The sequence below is a fragment of the Paroedura picta genome, chromosome 14, assembly GCF_049243985.1.
Source record: "Paroedura picta isolate Pp20150507F chromosome 14, Ppicta_v3.0, whole genome shotgun sequence".
NCBI lineage: Eukaryota > Metazoa > Chordata > Lepidosauria > Squamata > Gekkonidae > Paroedura > Paroedura picta.
This window is the reverse complement of record NC_135382.1, coordinates 8,923,711-8,944,863: the sequence shown is the minus strand read 5'-3', so window position 1 is coordinate 8,944,863 and position 21,153 is coordinate 8,923,711. Positions and strand designations below refer to the sequence as shown.

The window sequence follows — 21,153 nt, the reverse complement described above, 5'->3', positions numbered from 1 at the left end:
ATAATGTACATGCATAGATTATTAATAGACTGAAACATTTTAAAAAGTATAAAACCATTTATTTTATTTTTCACATAGTAATAGTAAAGTTACAGACAGTCACAGAAAAAGAAGGTTACAGATAATTCAAATATTTGTCCGTGTTTTTGAAGATCTTCCAGTGGTCTGTGGTTAACCATGGAAATTTACATTAGAACATGGTCTGCAATTTATCATGTACTTTTATCCAAAATCTTGTAATCAGTTTCCAGTGCCACCATGTATGGAAAAAAAACAAACCAACCAATAGCTTCTTGACATGTCCAACATTTAACATCAGTTTGATTAGACATTTACTAAAAGCTTTAGGCATTAGGTACATCTATAAAGAGAGAGCCTCTTGTGGCGCAGAGTGGTAAGGCAGTAGACATGCAGTCTGAAAGCTCTGCCCATGAGGCTGGGAGTTCAATCCCAGCAGCTGGCTCAAGGTTGACTCAGCCTTCCATCCTTCCGAGGTCGGTAAAATGAGTCCCCAGCTTGCTGGGGGGTAAACGGTAATGACTGGGGAAGGCACTGGCAAAACACCCCGTATTGAGTCTGCCATGAAAACGCTAGAGGGTGTCACCCCAGGGGTCAGACATGACCCGGTGCTTGCACAGGGGATACCTTTACCTTTACCTTTATTTCCATTATTTAAAGGGGGAAGGGTTTTCCAACTGTTTCCCAAATTCATCTCAGCCCGGCTCTAGAGCCCCACCCTGAACAAGGATGGCGATTATGGTCGCCATTGTGATTGTTATTTTAATGGGGATTTTATTGGGGTTTTATTGTTTTAGAATTCTATGTGTAAACCGCCGTGAGGCTAAGGCAAGCGGCAGTATAGAAATAGAATAATAAACAAACAAACAAACAAACAAACAATTAGCCTCATGGGCAGAGCTTTCAGACTGCATGTCTGCTGCCTTACCACTCTGTGTCACAAGAGGCTCTCCCCTTTAAATAATGGAAATCCATTTTAGACCACTAATTATCTTTAAGCGTGCTCCATATGCAGTGGCACAACATTTAGCAACCTGCCTAACAGTGGACTCTTTCCCTCAGTACAGGTAGACGTTAAGTTTTCCTTTTTCTGAAATGAACCAGTCTAACTGAGTGAAGGGGAGATAAGATGAGCTCTGACTGGCACTCAAAACCTTGGTTTGATAAAGAATGTGCAGGCACTCCAAAGCTCACACCTTGAACAAATCTTTGTTGGTCTTAAAGGTGCTATAAAGAATGTGCCATAGCAATATGGAAGTTTTACCAATGTACCTACATATGTAAGGGGGGGTTTAAAATGAGGTTATGGTTCAAAAAAAGGAGTATAAAAAGTTGGTCACCCCAAAGAAAAGGGAGCATCTGAAAGAGCGCTGGGGAAGTCTGATTCAACTGCCAAAGATCTTTATTTTGGAGGATAACTACAAATGACAGATCCCACCCCAATTGACTCAATTATACCAGCTAACAGATGGGCAGACTTTAAAAAAATACATATCAGGAGGTCTGGCAGCCAACCATTTCTCAATTTTCATATTGTCTATTCTACTTAAAGAACTCGGAAAGGGATTTCTCATGTTATGCCTACAGTGAGAACTCACCCCCCCCCTCCCAGTTCTTTCTGAGAATTCAGATGCTTGTGGTTTGAAGAAGAAGAAGAAGAAGAAGAGTTGGTTCTTAAATGCTGCTTTTCTCTCCCCGAAGGAGTCTCAAAGTGTCTTATAGTCGTCTTCCCTTTCCTCTCCCCACAACAGACACCCTGTGAGGTGGATGAGGCTGAGAGAGCCCTGAGATTCCTGCTCGGTCAGAACAGCTTTATCAGTGCCGTGGCGAGCCCAAGGTCACCCAGCTGGCTGCATGTGGGGGAGTGCAGAATCAAACCGGGCTCCCCAGATTAGAAGTCCGCACTCCTAAACACTGCCCCAAACTGGCTCTCTATCAAGACACTTGGAGGGGGCAAGGCATTCTTGATGTTGTTGTGTTTCTCCAAAATTAGACTCATCCTCTCCCTTTCCTGAGATCTGTTCATCTGCCAGAGGGCTTAGGGGTGGAGAGGGTTGCTCATGGTCACAGCCAATAGCTGGTACCAATGCCAATGGGGGGGACCCTCATGGAAATTGTTGAAATTGCTGAAGAATCTGTACCACTGTCTGATAGTAAATATATGTCTTGCAAGTTGTTGTGTGTGAATGTGTGATTGGGGGGGGGGCACAGGTTCACAGCTTCACTCAAGTTAAAACTTTTTAATGATTTCTCCCTGCTTATTACTTGGCTTGAATGTTCCCCAAGAACATTGTTTGTTCAGTAATTTATATTTTGGCAAACTATTTGGGACCCTTCTCAGATCAGATCCCCACAGGCAGTAACTAACATGGCTACATTCTGCCTTTTTTTAATGAAGATAGGGTTTCCTGTTTGTTTTCTATCAAATTTGGGTTGCCTAGACCCGGCTGTCTCAACCAGAGTTTCCTGAATGAGTGGAAGTTAATTAATTTTTATATATTTTTAACATTTGTTAAACATTTTTTGGATGATGTGACCAGATATGGTTATGTCGACCCACGTCTCCTCCGAAAATGGGCTTGTATATGGGCTGTGCGTGGGCATGTATATAACTATGCTTCCCAACCATATTCTGCACCATCCCACCACTAGGGCTTCTTGAGGTTTCTCGGAGCCTGAAGAATATTTCAGGGGTTTCTCAGTGGTGAAAGAGTTGGAAAAGGCTGGCCTAGGTTGTATGGGCAACTCCTTGACATTGAAAGTGCCTGCCCTGCAGAGACTGTGATTCATCCACTGAAAAACAGTGTCTGAGGACAGGTGGGCACTGCCAGCAGGTTGCTGTTGCCCAAAGGATTGTCAAAAGGTCTAATGCTGGCCCTGCTTCCCTACAAAATCTACACTTGTTCCTTCAGTACCCTTTGTCAGTAAGGAGGCTGCGTAATGGGCTGGAGCCAGTGAACTGTGAATGGGAAGTTAGGCCCTGATTATCATCTCTCCTCCTGCTTGTCCTGAAAAACTGTCAAGGGAACTAGAGCACGGAGGGCTGGAACGAGATGGGGAACTTGTCCAAAGCTGTCCTAGTTTGCAGATACACACTCTTGTGTGAGCTTGTGGTCCATTTGGAGAAGATCCCAAAAGGAGGGAAAGAGAGCCGTTTCCTTTTGAAACAATACGTCCCATCCTGACCATCTGTCTGTCACCCAGTTTAAGGGGGCTGCAGGAGAAGGGAGAGGGGGGAGAGATGTCCCATTAACTCCGCCCATTTATGGTTCTTAGGATCCAACCTGGCATGTCTTAACCCAGGGGCAGTCAAACTGGGGCCCTCCAGATGTCCATGGACTACAATTCCCAGGAGCCCCCTGCCAGCATTCGCTGGCAGGGGGCTCCTGGGAATTGTAGTCCATGGACATCTGGAGGGCCCCAGTTTGACTACCCCTGTCTTAACCTTTGGCTCTCATTTCCCATTCATTTCCCCTCCCCTCCCCCTATTGGTTTGCAGCTTCCCCTGCAAAACTGTTAAATTTTCTTTCAACCTTTTCTTTCTTTAGTTTTCTGTTTATTCTGATGCTTGGGAACAGATGTTTAAAGCATTTAGAGCGGAATGTACATTTACTCATTTATAAAGATGCAGGTTGAAAACTATTAAAGGAAAACAAAAACTGCAAATTTTTATGTCTGTGGAAAAGTGTTTCTTCTACTCTATCAGGATAACCGGACAGAATTCACTGATCTTTAGACAAATATGAATCTAGAAACGGAACCGGGTCCTGTTCATTTGCTTCTGGCTTGTTTTCTTAGGTCGTTGTCCTTTCCTCCTGGTGCCTCCTGAGGGATTCCGTCTACTATACCTTGTCTGTCATTGCACTAATTTTGGTGAGTGTTCAGACATTGCTTTCCTGGGATAAACTCTTCATCGAGTAAATAAACGGTGGGCATTCCACAACAGTGTACTGCCTGCTGGTTTTTGGCAGGGGGTGGCTGTAACACCCAGCCACTTGTTTAACAAATGTTGTTTGCACATTACACTTTCAAATTTTATTTCTTTTGTTCTGACTTTGATTTCCATTCCCAAAGGAGTTGAAAATTAGGCTGCACCCATACAGCTGGGATTCTCTGCTTTGCTTCTGTTTCTGCTGTGACAGCAGGGGCTTATGCACTGGCAACAAAGCACATGCGGATGAGTTTTTTGCATGCTTTCCTCTGGCAGTCACCATTTCCCCTGCATTTCCCCCCATTGCACCACTAGAAGCTTTATGGAAGGCTTTAAAAATGTGGTAAATTACATATGACAACTGTGCTGCAGGGGAGAGAACGGTGACCCCAGAGGGCCAAAGGAAGCAAAACGGTGCTGGGGGGGGAGGGCCCTTTGAACATGCCCTCCTTTGTGTCCACCTGGCATGACTTGGAATGGGATCTTTTTGTAGCCCAATGGCTTGGAGAAGAGTGTGCTGGAATCAGGGAGGGGGCAATTAGAAAACAAATAGAATACAAGGCTGTATGCTTCCCCCCCCCCCCCCAATTACTGTGATTTAGATGCCAAAGCAGAGAAAAACCTCTGTGGGGAAGCCGTAGGGTTAGTTGCCACTGAATGTTTCTTCATTCAAGAAAGGTGCAAGAACTTTGGAGGGACCACTTTCCTGTGTCCTGTATTGCTTTTCTTGTTGCATGAGGTACATTTCAGTAATTGTGTCTCCTTTATCAAATTATATTGCATTTCCAGATTTTTTTCTGGATTTTTTAAAAGAAAAACATTTGATACCACACTGTTGCCAGGAAAAAATTTCTCGTAAAATGGTTCTTAAGCAATTTAGCCAGTTCTGACACCCATAAGTTAAACTTTAATAGGAGAATTTTCTGGGTGGCTTTCATAAAGCATCTACGGTTGATGTGGCAAAATACTTCTTTGCTGTTGTTTTTCATTCTGAAATGTTTTTGGAGTATGGCTTATGGGATTTTAAACCTGGATAAAGTATAGTCAAACTTTTAGGGCATTTCCACACATTAGTAAAAATAGCATCACGCCCGTGGAATGGCAAAGTGTTAAATAATATCACTCCTCCCAGTCCCTCCTCACCTTTTTGCTGTCTTGCCTTTGTCTGCCTTCTTTTTGTGCATCTCACCCTCCACACCTGCTGCTGGGAGAGGTGGAAGACAGTAACACGCCTTATACACATTGTGCTTCTGCCTGTCAATCAATTCAGTCAACCAATCCCCTTTCTCCAGTTTAAAGATGCCCACTAATTTTTTTAAATTATACTTCGTTGCAGTGCCTATGCATGGAATCATATATGCATAGTGCTTTTGAATGCCACCCCTTATGGGATCATGAATAGGCTTTTGCAGGGGCCCGATTCAACCACTTCAGCTTCAGCACCCATGGAAGTCAATGGTGCCATAGAATATAATAGGAATATTGTCATTCCTGCCTTTCCAGGGGCCTGGGAGAGGGGTGAGGTACAGCCTCCAAACTTTCAGGGTAGCTCCGGGAGGCTCTTCCCTGTCCTGCCTCCAAATTTTAAAATGATTGGTCCAAGGGGTCTACATCTAGGGACTCCCTAAGTGGGTGCCCCCATCCCTCCATTGTGTCCGATTAAGAGTCTTACATTATGCAATAAAATTGCTTGGAAACAGGCGGGAAAAATCAGTGCTTGATCCTATGGGAGCGGTTCTCATACTTGAAAAAAGGAGCCATTATGTTCCTTTGTCGAGAGTACAGCCTACAGAGTTAGCAAAGGCACCTCAGGAAACCCACTCTGCCTTGAAACCAGCAGAATGTTTGACAGCAGCAGCCACTGTGTCAACAGCCATCTCTGGTGCTCCGTCCAGCGGTCACTGGGGCTGTGATGAACATCAAGGCTCTGGTTCAGATATTTCTTGGTCCTCACAGGATTCTTTGCGGTTGGGCTTGCGCTCTGCCCGTCCCATCCAAGTAACTCTTTGGGGTGATGCAGTGAGGAGGGATACCACCCTGGAATGGACTGGGCTCACTCCTGGCCCTCAGCAGCATGGGAGGGGAGAGGCCTGGCACACCCCTCTTTGGCCCATACCACTGCTGGCTGGATACAGCCCCCAGGGAGGGGGGAGTACTGCATAGTGGTGCCCCAGGGAGGGGGGAGTACTGCATAGTGGTGCTGGCGGTTTTGTAGGCCGGATGGAACTGCTGGAGGCACTGGCCAGCTGGGCAAAGCTTAGGGGAGACTGAGGCGGCCGGTCCCATTTGAGAGTTTTTTATAGTTACCCAGTGGGTTTTCTGTGGCGCTTATGGATTCAGAACATAATATACCAAGCGAACCTTAGGAGAGGGTGGTACACAAATGTAATAAACAAACAAATGCATAGATACCCAATTCTACCATCAGCACATCCGTGTGATCCTGGCTGGATTGTGAACCGAATGGCGACCACTCATTTGGCCATGAGCAATTATTGGGGACAGAAAGATGTCTGAACAGACCAAGGGAAAATGCTGAAGAGCCAAAGGCTGTTCTGACTTCATTTGGGCAGAGAGTCTAGAGTAGGGGTGACCAAAGTGTGGCTCTCCAGATGTCCATGAACTATGACTACCATGAGCCCCTGCCGGCACACAGAGGCATCTGGAGAGACACAGTTTTTGTCGCTCCTGCTCTAGAGAGAAAGGGATCTTGGGGTACTTGGGGTACTTAATGACCACAGAATACTTCAGCTCACTGAGCACCCACTGGAGCTATGCCCCCTCCCCCCTTCTGCTTTTTAATTGTAGTTCTTGATGCCTACAGAGAGGCCGGGTGTCCTACAGCTGTCGTGTTCAATTCCTGCAGGAAAGGGCGGAACAGAAATCTAAAGTTTAAAAAAACATTCATATTCCCTATTTTAAAATACATTTTAAAAAAGAAATAAGTCTTCCATGATGGGCTTCCTGAAGGATTGGAGAGCACCTCGCTGTATGGGTTGTGCGCAGCGGCGTCCGAATTGGTTGTTCCAGGCCGGCACAGCCAACACCGCGGGGGTAGGGGAGGCGCATCTGTGCCTGCGTGTGTACACTGAGTTACGCACCGGCACCCGCGCTTCCCCCCCCTGTGGTGTGGTGCTGGCTGCGTCTGCCTGGAACGGCCGATTCGGACACCGCTGCTCACAACCCGGCATGCAGCAGCCCGCCAGTCGCTAGCTCACCGGGGTGGTGGTGGGGAGGGCGAACCTCGGGGAAGAGCCGCACGCTTCCTGCCTGGCCTGGCAGTGGAATGCGGAAACTTTACTTGTAGCATAAGGCTTGTAGTTGTGGGAATCCGCCAAGAGCTGGCAGGGAAGCCAGTTCCAGTGCAGATGGCTGGGGCTTTGTTTTTATGACCGTCAAAGCCGTGGCCTGCTGAAAGCGTGACAGCGCATATCTCCCCAGCGCAGTTCTTGCAGCCATCCTGGCCGAAGCAGCTGGTGGGGTGGAATCGGAAAGGAAAGGCAAGTTGAGGCACAGGATGTGAGCGCAGACTAGTGGTGACTTTGATGCACTGCAGCTGAGCAGGACAGAATTGAGGCTGACTAATTCGGGACTTGCCATTCCAGAGGGCAAGAGGGAGGAAGCACTTTTGATTGCCAGACCAACCTGGCTTCCTTCTTTGACCGAGTGACAGGCCTGTTAGATGGTGGAAACTCAGGGCATGTTGTTTACCTGGATTTCAGAAAGGCATTTGACAAGGCTCCCCATGATATTCTGATGGGTAAACCGGAGGACTGCGGTCTGGATTTCTGGATGGTTGGGCGGATAGGGAACTGGCTAGAAAACCGTACCCAAAGAATAGTTGTCAGTGGAGCTTCATCGGATTGGAGGGAGGTGAGCAGCGGGGTGCCACAGGACTTGCTACTTGGTCTGGTACATTGCATAGAATCAGAGCGGGGAGGGGCCGTAGAGGCCACCTAGTCCAACCCCCTGCTCAATGCAGAATCAGCCTAAAGTATTTCAACTTTTTATCAGTTATCTGGATGAGGGGTGGAGGGACCATTCCGTAAACTTGCAGATGACATCAAATTGGGAGGAGTAGCAAACACCCCAGAAGATGGAGAGGGCGTTCAGCAAGATCTGAGCATGCTGGAAAAGTGGGCAAATGAGAACAAGATGCAACTCAATAAGATTAAGTGCAGAGTTCTCCATCTGGATCACAAAATATGCATGCTGGATGAGAGATACACTTCCAGGTAGCAGTGTGTGTGAACGAGATCTTGGGGTACTTGTGGACTGTATGCTAAACATGAGCTGATAGTATGATGCGGCAATAAAAAAGGTGAATACAGTTTTGGGCTGTATCAGAAGAGGCATCACATCAAAATCACAAGATGTCATAGTCCTGCTGTATACAACATTGGTCAGACCGCACCTGGAATACTATATATAGGTCTGGAGGGCCACTTCAAAAAGGATATGGACAAAAAGGAGTGGGTGCAAAGCAGAGCAACAAGAATGACCTGAGGCCAGGAGACCAAGCCCCACGAGGAAAGGCTGAGGGAATGTTCAGCCAGGAGAAGAGGAGGCTGAGAGGGGACAGGACTGCTCTCCTGAAGTCCCTGAAAGGTTATCACTTGGAGGAGGGCAGGATGCTTTTTCCGTTGGCTGCAGAGGAAAGGACCCACAATAACGGCTTCAAACTGCATGTAGAACAGTACCGGCTAGATAGGGGGGGGGGGGGGGAGGCTGAGTTCACAGTCAGAGTAGTTCAGTAGTGGAATAGGCTGCCTAAGGAGGTGGTAAGCTCCCCCTCACTAGCAGTCTTCAAGCAGCGGCTGAACTTATCCTGAATGTTTTAGGCTGATCCTGCATTGAGTAGAGGGTTTTAAAAAAATACCCTGGACCCTCAAAGGCAGTGGTCCCCAAACCCTGGTCTAGGGACCAGGACCGGTCTGTGGATCAGTCGGTACCGGACCACGGCTCCTCCTCGTCCTCCTCCCCGGCTGCTGCCTCGGGGGCTGCCCTGCCACTCTGCTGCCGGCTCACCTTTGGTGTTCTCCAGCGGCCGCCATGGCTGGGGCCCCCCCTCGGTATGGCACTGCACAGCTGCTGCTGGCAGCACCCCCCCAGTGGGCGGCGGGAAGTCAGGGGTGCCGGTGGGAAAGCAAGTGGAGCAGGGGCTCGGGCAGCGGCAGCGATGTCCCTCAACAAAAGTCTACCCCCCCCCCGGGCCTCAGTAAAATTGTCAAGCTTTGACCGGTCCCCAGTGATAAAAAGGTTGGGGACCACTGCTCTAAGGAGAAATCAAACCTAAGTGTTTGCTTTTTAATTTGGGGGAGCATTTAGATACTTGGTTAAGGACCTGGGGATCCCCTGGAGAAAATGGCTGCTTTGGAGGGTGGACTCTATAGCATTATGCAACACGGAAGTCCTTCCCCACCGAAAATCCCGCCCAGTCCCAGCCCCACCCCCAAAGTCTGCAGGTATTTCCCAGAGCAGAGCTGCACCTTTACTCCTGGCCCTGAGCGAGCGTTCCTCAGGGAACACGGTGCAGGCTGTCCATGAGTTGTAGCTGTTCCATTATAACCTGAGCCGTTCTGCGATTGAGCATTTCACACACACCATGAAGTTACAGTCATTTGACTAACGCAGCATAGTTCGGTGGAGAGCTGAGGCAGTGGGTGGCAGAATGCTTCTGAGCCCTGACATGGACTGATTCCACACGGAGCTGTGTCACCTACAGCAGCCTTTCTCAACCAGGGTGTCATGAAGCCCGGACGTTTCTTCACAGCCCTGAAAGAGTTTCCCAAATGGGTGGGAGTTAATTATTTTTGATATATTGTTTAAAATGTGTTAAACATTTATCGGGTGATCTTGTCAACCTGGTCTTCTCAACCTGCCCCCCTCCCAAAATGGCCAATGATGGGGGTGGGAAGGGGAGGGTCTCTGGGTGGGCATGTCCACAGCTCTGCTTCCCAACCATATTCTGCCTGATCACGCCACATTTAGGGCTTCTCAAAGCCTGAAGAACGTTTCGGGGGTTCTTTTCCACAGCTGCAGATGGATCTATGTTAAAACAAGAGAGCAAGTGTTGGCCTGGGCTGAAATTGAATGGCAGATTCATGTTTTGCTCCTCCGGCCAGTCTTTCTTGTTTCTTGTTTTCTGGGAATTGTCTGTTTGTTACTTTATCCTATGATAAAAGGATCTATGCACTGATTATGCACACATGACCTGTGTCAAAAAGGAGAACCGGGGTCTCACAATGTGGGTGAAACATGGGGCAGGGTGGTGACTGTACTGGGAAGCCAGTTGTGATGAGGGGGGGATGCTTCCTGGGCAACCTCGCGTGATAACATGTCTTTCTACCTTTTCTCCACAGTTTATTTATGATGAAAAGGTTTCCTGGTAAGTATGCGTACCACTGCTGGGAAACAAAAGCTTTGCTAAGCAGCTCGGGGTCCAATGCATTTCTCTGTGGGGATCCCTAATTAGGAGGGCGACGTTTCTAAACTTTTGTGGAGGAGGAATATACACTTTTCGATCCCTTTCTAGTCAGCGAGTTCTGCCCACGCATGCAGGCCTCTCTGGAGGTGCTGGGCTTGTTAAAGCAAGCTGTGTGTTATGAACACAGCGGCCCTTTTGTGAAAGAGCGTGCTTCGAAGGCCACAGCAGTGAACGTTAGCAAAGGAAGCTGTCAGAATGAAAAGACTGGCATATATTCTTATGGCTGTTATTGTGGGTTTAACAGCAGGACGGCACGTTACAGTCTCTGCAGGGAAGTCACTTAAAATAGCCTCCCTGTGGGAAGTCATCTTAGCTGCAACTCCACAAGTGTCAGGATCGATGACCAGCCCTGTCTAGTTGCAAGGCCCTTTGACTTCCCTGTGGATCTGGGCTTCAGCAGGTCAGACTTCAGCCTGTTTGAGTAGAGAAGACAGAGGGGTGGGGGGAAGGGAGGGCATGGGCCGGTATGCGGGGGTACCACTCTCGCTGCTGCCCAGCCTTCAGTCTCTGAAAAACAATTTGCTTGGCTCCACCAAAGATTTCCTTGAACAGAAGCACTTCCTGTGAAGTTCTACGCTGAACTCTGCCTATGGAAATCCTCCTTGGGATCCAGGCAAGGGCCCTACTCAAGTCTCATTTAGAGAACAGCAGCAAAGAAAAGAGAGGAATTTCTGGGAGACGAAAGGGGATGCAGGTTAGCTTTGGTAGATGACGGGTTCCCCTTGCCCCGTGGGGCCAGAGAGGTTCTGCAGAGTAAGGGGACTTCTGGCCAGGCAACAGCACAGAGGCAAAGAGTTAATCCTCCCCGCAGAGCTTCTGCCCCTCAGCCTTGACCCAGGCCTATTCTGCACACAATAGATAATGCACTTTCAATGCACTTTAGAAGTAGATTTTCCTGTTCTGCACAGGAAAATCCAGCTGCCAAAGCACATTAAAAGTGCATTATCCTGTGTGTGCGGAATGAGCCCCAGATTGTCCTTTCTTTACAGATACTAGGAAAATAAATTAAAGATGAGAGACCCAATCACAGGTCTCTCGCATCTTGTCCAGTTAAGCCCTTAGTATCTCTTTATGCACGTAGGTATGGACGCAATGAGGGATTAGATCAGTTTAGGAATCCTGGTGAGCTCAGAAGAGAACTGGCCTTGATGGGGATGGTATGAATAGCAGTGACTCCATAGAGTCCCGCTATGGCTTGAAGCTTCCGTCCGGATTAATTGAATGCAGGAAGCATCAGAGGGTTTCCAGTTCTCAGGGCCTAACCTCCAGTTTCAGGATCTTCGCTCCCTTCGAAAGTCATCAGGAAGGAAGGGGAGGCCATGGTCAAGAGGCAGCTCTTAACTATTCAACTTGAGAACTTCTGTTCACTTTGCACCCACCACCCTTGTCCACGAGGCTTCAGCCAGCATCAGGCTGTACCCATGAGGCATCGGTCACAGCCAGGCTTCTCCTCTGACCCAATAGATGTCCACTCCCACCCCATGTAGGCACCACAGCAGTCTCCTCCTCCTCCCCACTGGGCTCCACTGTGGGGAAAGGCTGTGGCTCAGTGACAGAGCATCCACTTCTCTTGCCAAAGGTCCCAGGTTCAGTCCTCAGCCTCTCCGGGTAAAAGGGTCAAGCAATGTGCAGGAGATCCTGGAGCACCACTGCCAAGTTGACAAGATGAACCAAAGTAATAAGGGTAGTATTTCCGTAAACCACTGTGGTTATGTATAGTCATGTACAGAATCTAACCATACCTAAAACATTTTTAAAAAACCAACAGCAGCAGCGGAATGAATGTTATGCTTAACGTAAAGAGGACAGAATTAGTGCTTCCCATCTCCACAGTGCATGGAGAAGTCTCAGTAGAGGTCTGAGGGCTGACTGATGGCCCTGGGGCCTCACCCTGACACCCTGAGAACGAGCCACAGAAATGGAGTTTTGGGGGCAACCTTAGCTGGCCGCCACACGTAGCTTTCAGGGTCTGCCCCTTGAACCTGGGTCTGGGCTTTAGGGGAGGAGGCAACCCTGGGCAGAGATCAACTGGCTTACTTGGCTTGCTTTCCTTCCTGGTTTGGTTGCAGGTGGGAGTCCTTGGTTCTCGTGATGATGTACGCTGTCTACATTATCATCATGAAGTAAGTACAACGGATCCGTGTCTGTTGACCATTCAGAGTGTTAATGCTGATTTAGAACTTTCTGGTGGACCAAGAAGTCAGGATGCCCATTTGCTTGCAGTGATCTGTGCTTGGCAGATCAAAAGTCCCAAGGTGGGTGGGGGGGGAGGGAGGGACAGGACTGAAGAGCAGAAGAAAGCAGCATAAAGGTAAAGGTATCCCCTGTGCAAGCACCGAGTCATGTCTGACCCTTGGGGTGACGCCCTCTAGCGTTTTCATGGCAGACTCAATGCAGGGTGGTTTGCCAGTGCCTTCCCCAGTCATTACCGTTTACCCCCCAGCAAGCTGTGTACTCATTTTACCGACCTCGCAAGGATGGAAGGCTGAGTCAACCTTGAGCCAGCTGCTGGGATTGAACTCCCAACCTCATGGGCAGACAGATTCAGACAGCATGTCGCTGCCTTACCACTCTGCGCCACAAGAGGCTCTAGAAAGCAGCATATTTGAGACATGTTTCTTAAAAGGCAAACTCCAGAGGAGATATGTGGGGAAAGAGGAGATGGCATATGTCCTTTCCCTAGAAGACTTTTAGACCAGGTAAAGTTGCAGTAGCTCCGTACTCAGCGCCAGGTCACACCGTGGGACAAGAAGCTGATAATATGACCTCAGAGAAACCCCCCCCCCCCCCGGTTGGCTTCAGTGACTTGGACAGACATGCTGCCTTGGTGGGAAACAGGCAGGAGCAGGATTCTGACAGCTAGGAAGCCCTCCTCAGGACTCGGGTCCCTTGGCACTGTTTTGCCCAGGTGACTGCAGAACCCCCAGGGAACTTGCTTGCTCCATCACATCCTGCTGCTCCCAACAGCTGCAATGGAAGATGGTCTAAAGTGCCACACTAGGAAATACGGCCGGGGGGGGGGGGGTCTTTTTGATGTTATTTCCTGGCCTCAACCATAGGCCTGGTGGAACAGCTCCGTCCTGCAGGCCCTTCGGAATGGCTTTGAAGTCCCAGCGGGCCCTGATCTCACCAGGCCGGTTGCTCTATCTTAATGCTCTTAGATCTTAATTTTGGTTGCTCTATCTTAATGCTCTTAGAGAGGGGTGTCGCCATACATCATCTAGGACGTGACAGAACTTACAAGACTATAAAGTAAGTCAGAGCATAGTAGAGCAGGAGAGGCTTAACATTCTTGAAGTTGGTGGAAGGTCAGTCCCCCATGGAAGGAATCTTCTTCATCGTTGATAGTTTACACCAGGGGTAGTCAAACTGCGGTCCTCCAGATGTCCATGGACTACAATTCCCAGGAGCCCCTGCCAGCATTTGCTGGCAGGGGCTCCTGGGAATTGTAGTCCATGGACATCTGGAGGGCCGCAGTTTGACTACCCCTGGTTTACACCATCAGTTGCTGGAGGTAGGGTGCTCATGGGGCCATATTCACACAGCACCATTCTCTTTGTCCATCCCTTGCTGGATTCCTGAGACCGGTTACCCCTCCCTACTGCTGTTCACACCAGCAGCCCTTATTCTCTTCTCTCTTCCCCTGTCCTGCAACAACATAACAGTTGCAGATTGGTGCATGGATTGTGGGAGAAGATATGTTGGTGATGTCACAGATCCAAGCCAATAGACACATCCAGTGGTTGACCCCTCCTATGGGCGGGAGCCTTCCAGAACTGTTCTTTCTTTCTTCTAGAGCAGGGGTAGTCAAACTGCCACTCTCCAGATGTCCATGGACTACAATTCCCATGAGCCCCTGCCAGCAAATGCTGGCAGGGGCTCATGGGAATTGTAGTCCATGGACATCTGGAGGGCTGCAGTTTGACTAGAGCTTGTATCTGTTAAAAGAGATGTGTTTTCAGAGCAGTGAAAGTACCTCTGCAGACCCTTAAAATGTGATGTCTTTCTTTGCACGTAGATAACTGTTAAACAATATCACGTTGCATACATTTCAGAGGGCCAAATGACACATTACTATTGTTGTTAGAAGTTTACTGCTGATAATGGTTGTGTTCTTTAAGGTGTCAGGCACCAACTTGATGAAGGAAGGGCTATCAAGATGACTCTGTGGGGTCAGCTGTTCCAATAAAATTATGTTCCCTTTGCATAGGTTTAATTCCTGCTTACAGCACCTCTTCGAAAGAAGAACAAAGAATGCTACAAATCTGGTGAACGGATTAGCCAACAACACCGAGATTGATGACAACAGTAATTGTGATGCTACGGTGGTCTTGCTAAAGAAAGGTAGCTGTTCCAGTAATTCATGCAGCTTATTTGCAGGTCTCTGGTAGAAGCACTCTAGCTTTTTGACCCAATTCTCTTGACCCCCAAGTGATCTTAATAATAAAGATTTTGATCACTGCATGAATGCAGAAGTGGAGCCACTGACAAGAGTCATGAGTGGCCTCTCACAATCTCAGGCTGCTGGCAGGAAGGTGCATAGACCTGCACAAGTGGAAAACTTTCAAACCCTTAGAAAGACCATATATATAATCTGTTCCATATAATATATTTTTGGTAAGGCCTTGGAGGAGGAGCGTGTCTCATGCCACTCAGCGCTTAACACCCACTCAGAACGGCTGTCCTTTCCCCTGAATGCCTCCCTCCTCCAACCAGCTTGCCTCTCTGTCCAGCAGCCAGCCAATTGTCTTCCATCCCCCACCCCTGACCACCCCCTCCTCCTTCCACTTCCTGCAAAGGCTGCAGATCCCTGCTGCGTAAGAGCTGCCTCTGCCAGTGAGTTCCCTAACAGCTGCCTGCAGCCTTTCCAGGTCCTGGGGGAGGAAGAGGCCGTCCTCAGAGTTCTTCCATCCCCACCCCTCAATTTAGTGCCCTTTGTATTCCTGAATGCAACGGGCTTGGCCCCTAGTATATATATATAGATTTTGATGAGTCAATGTGCTTACTGCGTCTTCAGCAAAAGAATGCAACTGGTCAAGATGGTGTGGATGCTAAAGTGAGACATCTGGGATTATGTAAAAAAAAAAGCTTAACTCAAAGACAACCTCTCCTTATGCTGAAACTGTTCAAATATGATTGGGATGACATTCAAAGCGATGCCAGGCAGAGATGTTCTCCACTTCACCTCGGAGTTAAATACACTGCTGAATTTGTTCTGCCTTTGTACCTTAGCATAGAAACAGTTCCTAAATTGAGATGGTCACATGTGATTGTGGCTGCAGCACATTGCCAGCAGCTGAGGTCAAGGTTGCTTGTCTTCCAATACCTCCACACCAATGCTGCTGCCACTGCCATATAGCAGAACCTGATTAATTATTCCATGTTCACTTTTACTGTCCAGCATATGAAGAAGAATGAACAAGAAGAAGAAGAAGAGTTGGTTCTTATATGCCGCTTTTCCCTACCCGAAGGAGGCTCAAAGCGGCTTACAGTCGCCTTCCCATTCCTCTCCCCACAACAGACACCCTGTGGGGTGGGTGAGGCTGAGAGAGCCCTGATATCACTGCTCGGTCAGAACAGTTTTATCAGTGCTGTGGCGAGCCCAAGGTCACCCAGCTGGTTGCATGTGGGGGAGCACAGAATCGAACCTGGCATGCCAGATTAGAAGTCCGCACTCCTAACCACTACACCAAACTGAATGGTGGTGCGCAACCCTACCCTCCTGGGAGGAAAGGAGAACCAGCATGTAAATTAACCTCCCCTAGATTCCAGTGGGTAGCCGTGTTGGTCTGAAACAGCACAACAAAACAAAACCAGAGTCCAGTGGCACCTTTAAGACCAACAAAGATTTATTCAAGGCGTGAGCTTTCGCGAAAGCTCACGCCTTGAATAAATCTGTGTTGGTCTTAAAGGTGCCACTGGATTCTGGTTTGGTTTTGTTGCTCCCCTAAAATTGGAATGGGTATTGTCCTCCCCACTCCTGAACCTGAGGGATAGCGACCTCTGAGACTCCTGCAGGAGATCAGAGTGGATCTGCAGAGTGGATCTACACCCCTAAGGGAACGCAGTGGCTAAATTTTCTGCAAATATATTTATTTATATTTGGAAGTGTTTGAAGGAATATTACTGTGGGGGGGGGCAGGAAGGAGAGCAAGATCAGTTTAGGGAAGGGGAGAAGTGATTCCAGCTAGGTAGAAGAAGTAGAGAATAAGTGAAGTGGAAGGTGGAGAACGGGGTTGTGGATAGTAAAGTGGGAGATGGAATAGACAGAGAGTAAGTGAGTGGACCATTACGTGAAGGAAAACAGATTACAGCAGCCTTGCTCAACTTTTTGATGGTTGAGAAATTCTCCAGGCTTCTAGAAACCCCAGAAGTGGCGTGATCATTCAGAATATGGTTGGGGAGCATCGCTGCGGACACACCCACCTGGCACCCCTCCTCTTCCCACCCCCTCCAGGCCCATCATTGGTCATTTGGGGGGGGGGGTCAGGTCAATGACCATATATGGTCATATCACCAGATAAATGTTTAACAAATTTTAAAAATCAATTTAAGATTAATTAACTCCCACCCATGCAGGAAACCCTTCCAGGGCTGTCAGGAAACCCCAGGGTTTCACAACACCCTGGTTGAGAAGTCCTGGCCTAGAGATTTGGGATTGGAGCCATTCTCCAGCCAGTTGTTCCAGAGATCTAGAAACAGTTTGAAACAGGGATCGTCGTTAATGGTGCACATACTCATTCCGCTTTGGACAGGGGCAAATGGATTTTGTAAGGTTTCCCATCTTTCAAAAACAACCAAACCCACAATAACACGTATGGGGTCTTTTTGGCCAGAGGTGATGGTGAAGCAGAGGAATGGCAGGTACGTGTCATTGAGAGCAAAGCCTCTTTCAGCTCCCTTTTAATAATAACAACAATACCTAAGTTTTCATCTGGTGTCAGCGGTGTGCCAACTAGCCCAGCCAATACCATTACGTTCCTGACATTCTCCTTGACAAAAATAATGCCGCTCAAACATTCCATCCTTACTGCCAACCGGTGAACTAATTCCAGCTGTCTGCAAGGGTGAAGTCAGGAGAGGGAAAAAAGCACGGCCGTTGTCAGGCTGAGTGGTTTAAATGGGTATTATTTTTGTGAGTGCAGCAGAGACTTGTGCAGTCTTCATCATTCCTGTCTGAGGAAGCACAACAACACAATTTGCTCATATAGATTGGTCAAATTCTGCTTCATCTCATAGGCTGATGATGTGATGCAGTATATGTTTCCCCCACTCCAGTAGCTGTCTGTCTAGACCAGGGGTATTCAAACTGTGGCCCTCCAGATGTCCACGGACTACAATTCCCATGAGCCCCTGCCAACGTTTGCTGGCGGGGCTCATGGGAATTGTAGTCCATGGACATCTGGAGGGCTGCAGTTTGAATACCCCTGGTCTAGAACAAGGGTGGCCAAACTGTGGCTCTCCAGACTTCTATGGACTACAATTCCCATGAGGATGCTGGCAGGGGCTCATGGGGATTGTAGTCCATGGAGATCTGGAGAGCCACAGTTTGGCCACCCCTGGTCTAGAATTTAATTTAGAGATTTAGCTACTTTTATTGGCATATAATGTGAAATTACATAAAGCAACAAGAAATATAATTCCAGGCAAAGATAGATTACAATGATAGTATCTTATGTTGTGCAGCCAATCTGCATCAGTGGTAGATCCTTAAGATGACCAACACGATTTTTGCAATGTCCACTATCCATGAAGGCTCCTTCACACACAACAAAATTTAATACAGCACAGCTTCAGTGGGGCTAGTGTCAGACTTTCATACAGATACTTATCACTGTCCCACCACAGACAGATTTCCCCCCCCCCAAGACATTTTGAGTCATTCCCAGTGTAGAATTATAGAGCTGGAAGGGGACCTACAGGCCATCTAGTCCAACCCTCTACTCAAAGCAGGAGTAGCCTCAAGCATCCAAGATAAGGATCTGTCCAGATGCTAATTGGAAGACTGACAGGGAGGGGGAGCTTACCACCTCTTCAGGCAGCCCATTCCACTGCTGAACTAAACTCATAGTATCCAAGAGTGGGAAGAGGACATTCAAGTCATCTATTCTAGTCCATCCCCTGCTCAATGCAGGATCGGCCTGAAGAATCCAGGATAAGTATCCAGCTGCTGCTTGAAGATTGCCAGTGAGGGGGAGCTCACCACCTCCTTGGGCAGCCCATTCCACTGCTGAACTAATCTGACCATGAATTTCCCCCCTGATATCTAGCCAGTACCATTCTATACGTAGTTTAAAGCCCTTACTGAGGTCCTGTCCCCTGCTGCCAACAGAAACCGCTGCCTGCCCTCCTCTAAGTGACAACCTTTCAAATACTTCAAGAGAGCAATCATGTTGCCTTTCAATCTCATCTTCTCCCAAGTCTCAAGAACAGCTGCTGAAGTAGTCAGCTAGTGTGAGCATGGTTTCAGGCTTTCCCACATTCTGATTTTCCTTGCTTGCGTGTTCCTGTTGCTTCTGGCGTGGGGGTGTCTGTCCTTCTTGTGTTTTACTCCCTCTAGTGGTCAATTCAGTATTGTTCTGTTGTATGTCCCACATATCCCCTTGCAGGTTTAAATGGCAGGTTTTTATGCTAGACATAAAGCAATATGATAGCGCATTGACTACATGAGCAGATCAGGGGGAAACCCCTGAAGCATCAGGAACACAGAAATGAGGAAAATGAGAACGCAGAAAAGATTGACTAAGGGAAACACAGTCGCAACATGTAGACCACTGTTGTTCCAGATTTTCCTTCAGCATGTATATTAAGTATGGCTAACAAACATGCCATATGCATAGACATTTGGGTTCCCAGGCAGGACTATTTAATGTTGTGGCCACTTCAGATCTCTGTGGCAATGTGTTTGCCCTGATTAGTCAGAGCAGCCTTTCTCAACCAGGGTTTCACGAAACCCTGAGGTTTCCTGGTGGCCCTGGAAGGGTTTCCCAAATGGGTGACAGTTAATTTTATACAGTTTTTAAATGTGTTAAACATTTATTGGGTGATATGGTTGTATATGGTCATGTCAACCCACCCTCCCTTCCAAAATGGCCAATGATGGGCCTGGAGGAGGTGGGAAGGGGAGGGGCCCTGGGTAGGCATATCCACCGCTCTGCTTCCCAACCATATTCTGCACTATCACATGACCTCTGGGGTTTCTCAAAACCTGAAGAATGTTTTAGGGATTTCTCAACAGTAGAAAAGTTAAGAAAGGCTGAGTTGGAGATTTGAGTGAGAAGAAGAAGGGGATACGCAGTATATGGGACAGAAAAAGTGAAGGCAAGACCACTGTATAAATATAAACACCTTTATTTAGACTTTGACTCTGCCAAAACGGTCTCTAGATTCATTTGTTTTCCGTTTTCAGTTTGGCTTTCGTCAGTGACAATGAGTCCGTCCTTGTTAATGTTTGAATATAATGAGGCAAATGCTCTTGTACAATGGAGAGCCAAGAATTCAGAAAATCAATGAGTATATTAAATATATACAAACAGAAGGCAATTCATGAACAGTATCCAGGTATGCATAAAGTTACATACAATATTCAACAGTATCTGTTTAGAACGAAGGAGTGGGAAACCAGCACATGTGTTCCAAAATCCTCAGTAAATGAAGTACTATGCGTTGTAAGGAGAGCAGAGAAAAAGGTAGAACAGCCAGCAGGACAGCTAGAGTGTCACCTAAGTGTCTCAAGAGTCAGTGCATTGCATGGTCCATTCTGCACAGCGTTAATGTTGCTGAAGTCTTACCATTGTGTAATGCTATTTTTTTAACATTACACACGACATCATACACAATCTGCAACACTCCTGTAATACTCCCGCAAAAATCGCTTCATTGTAGCGCTTTTCGGGGAATCCACAAAAGTGGATTTCCCCTTTAAAAAAATGCTAGACTCTTGAGAACAACCTGCAACACATCCGAAAAAGACATGTGCATTCTCAATATAGTGGTAGCAAGAATGTCCCTCCCTAGCTCTCGCTCCCAAGCTTTTATGAAAGTCCAGGTTTCTTTACTTTCGCGATCTTACAAATGTTTAGGAGAATATGATCAGCGATTATGAATGTTGTGGGAAGCATGACAGAACTTTTGCGCCATCTCCCATATCACTAGAACTCAGGGCCACACACAGCCAAGTAGATCAGCCAACAGATTCAGGCCAAAGGAAAGAAATACCCAAAGCATAATTAACTTATGGGATTTGCTGGCACAAGATAGGATCATGGCTATTGATTTAGTTGGCTTTACTGGGGGGGGGGGATATGAGGAAATAGAGAGGTTCCCAGGACATGAATGCTTCAGGGGTTAAATAAAGCCAGTGCATTCAGAGGCAGGACTCCATGGAATAAGAGGGAAAGTAGCAGAGCAGAGTCTGATCTCATCAGCTCTTGGAAGCTAAGCAGGGATGGCCATCTATCAAGGAAGACTCTGCCAAGAAAGGTAACGGCGACGACTGGCCACTTTTGCTCCTATTGGAATCAGAAGACCTTTATTGGCATATAAAGAAAGATGGCAGAAGAAGAAAAAATACATTATATTGAAAATTGTTTTACAGTTAGGAGACCTCATAGCAAGCTGTACAAACTTGGCAACTGAATCAATAACTTGAAAATTTTTGTTTCCTGATAGGAAAATAATCTTCATCTCATTATCAAGTCATTGTTGTTTGGAAAAA

General features: G+C 47.5%; 1 protein-coding gene across 1 annotated transcript in view; it reads left to right on the top strand.

Moving 5' to 3' along the window:
• The window catches only part of SLC24A3 (solute carrier family 24 member 3), a 200,344-nt gene that overhangs the window by 152,041 nt on the left and 27,150 nt on the right, over positions 1 to 21,153 (top strand). Inside the window, exons 7-10 of the mRNA XM_077309599.1 lie at positions 3,817 to 3,891; positions 10,312 to 10,337; positions 12,506 to 12,559; positions 14,647 to 14,780. Coding sequence (XP_077165714.1) covers positions 3,817 to 3,891; positions 10,312 to 10,337; positions 12,506 to 12,559; positions 14,647 to 14,780 — 289 coding nt within the window. The remainder of the gene's footprint in view (positions 1 to 3,816; positions 3,892 to 10,311; positions 10,338 to 12,505; positions 12,560 to 14,646; positions 14,781 to 21,153) is intronic.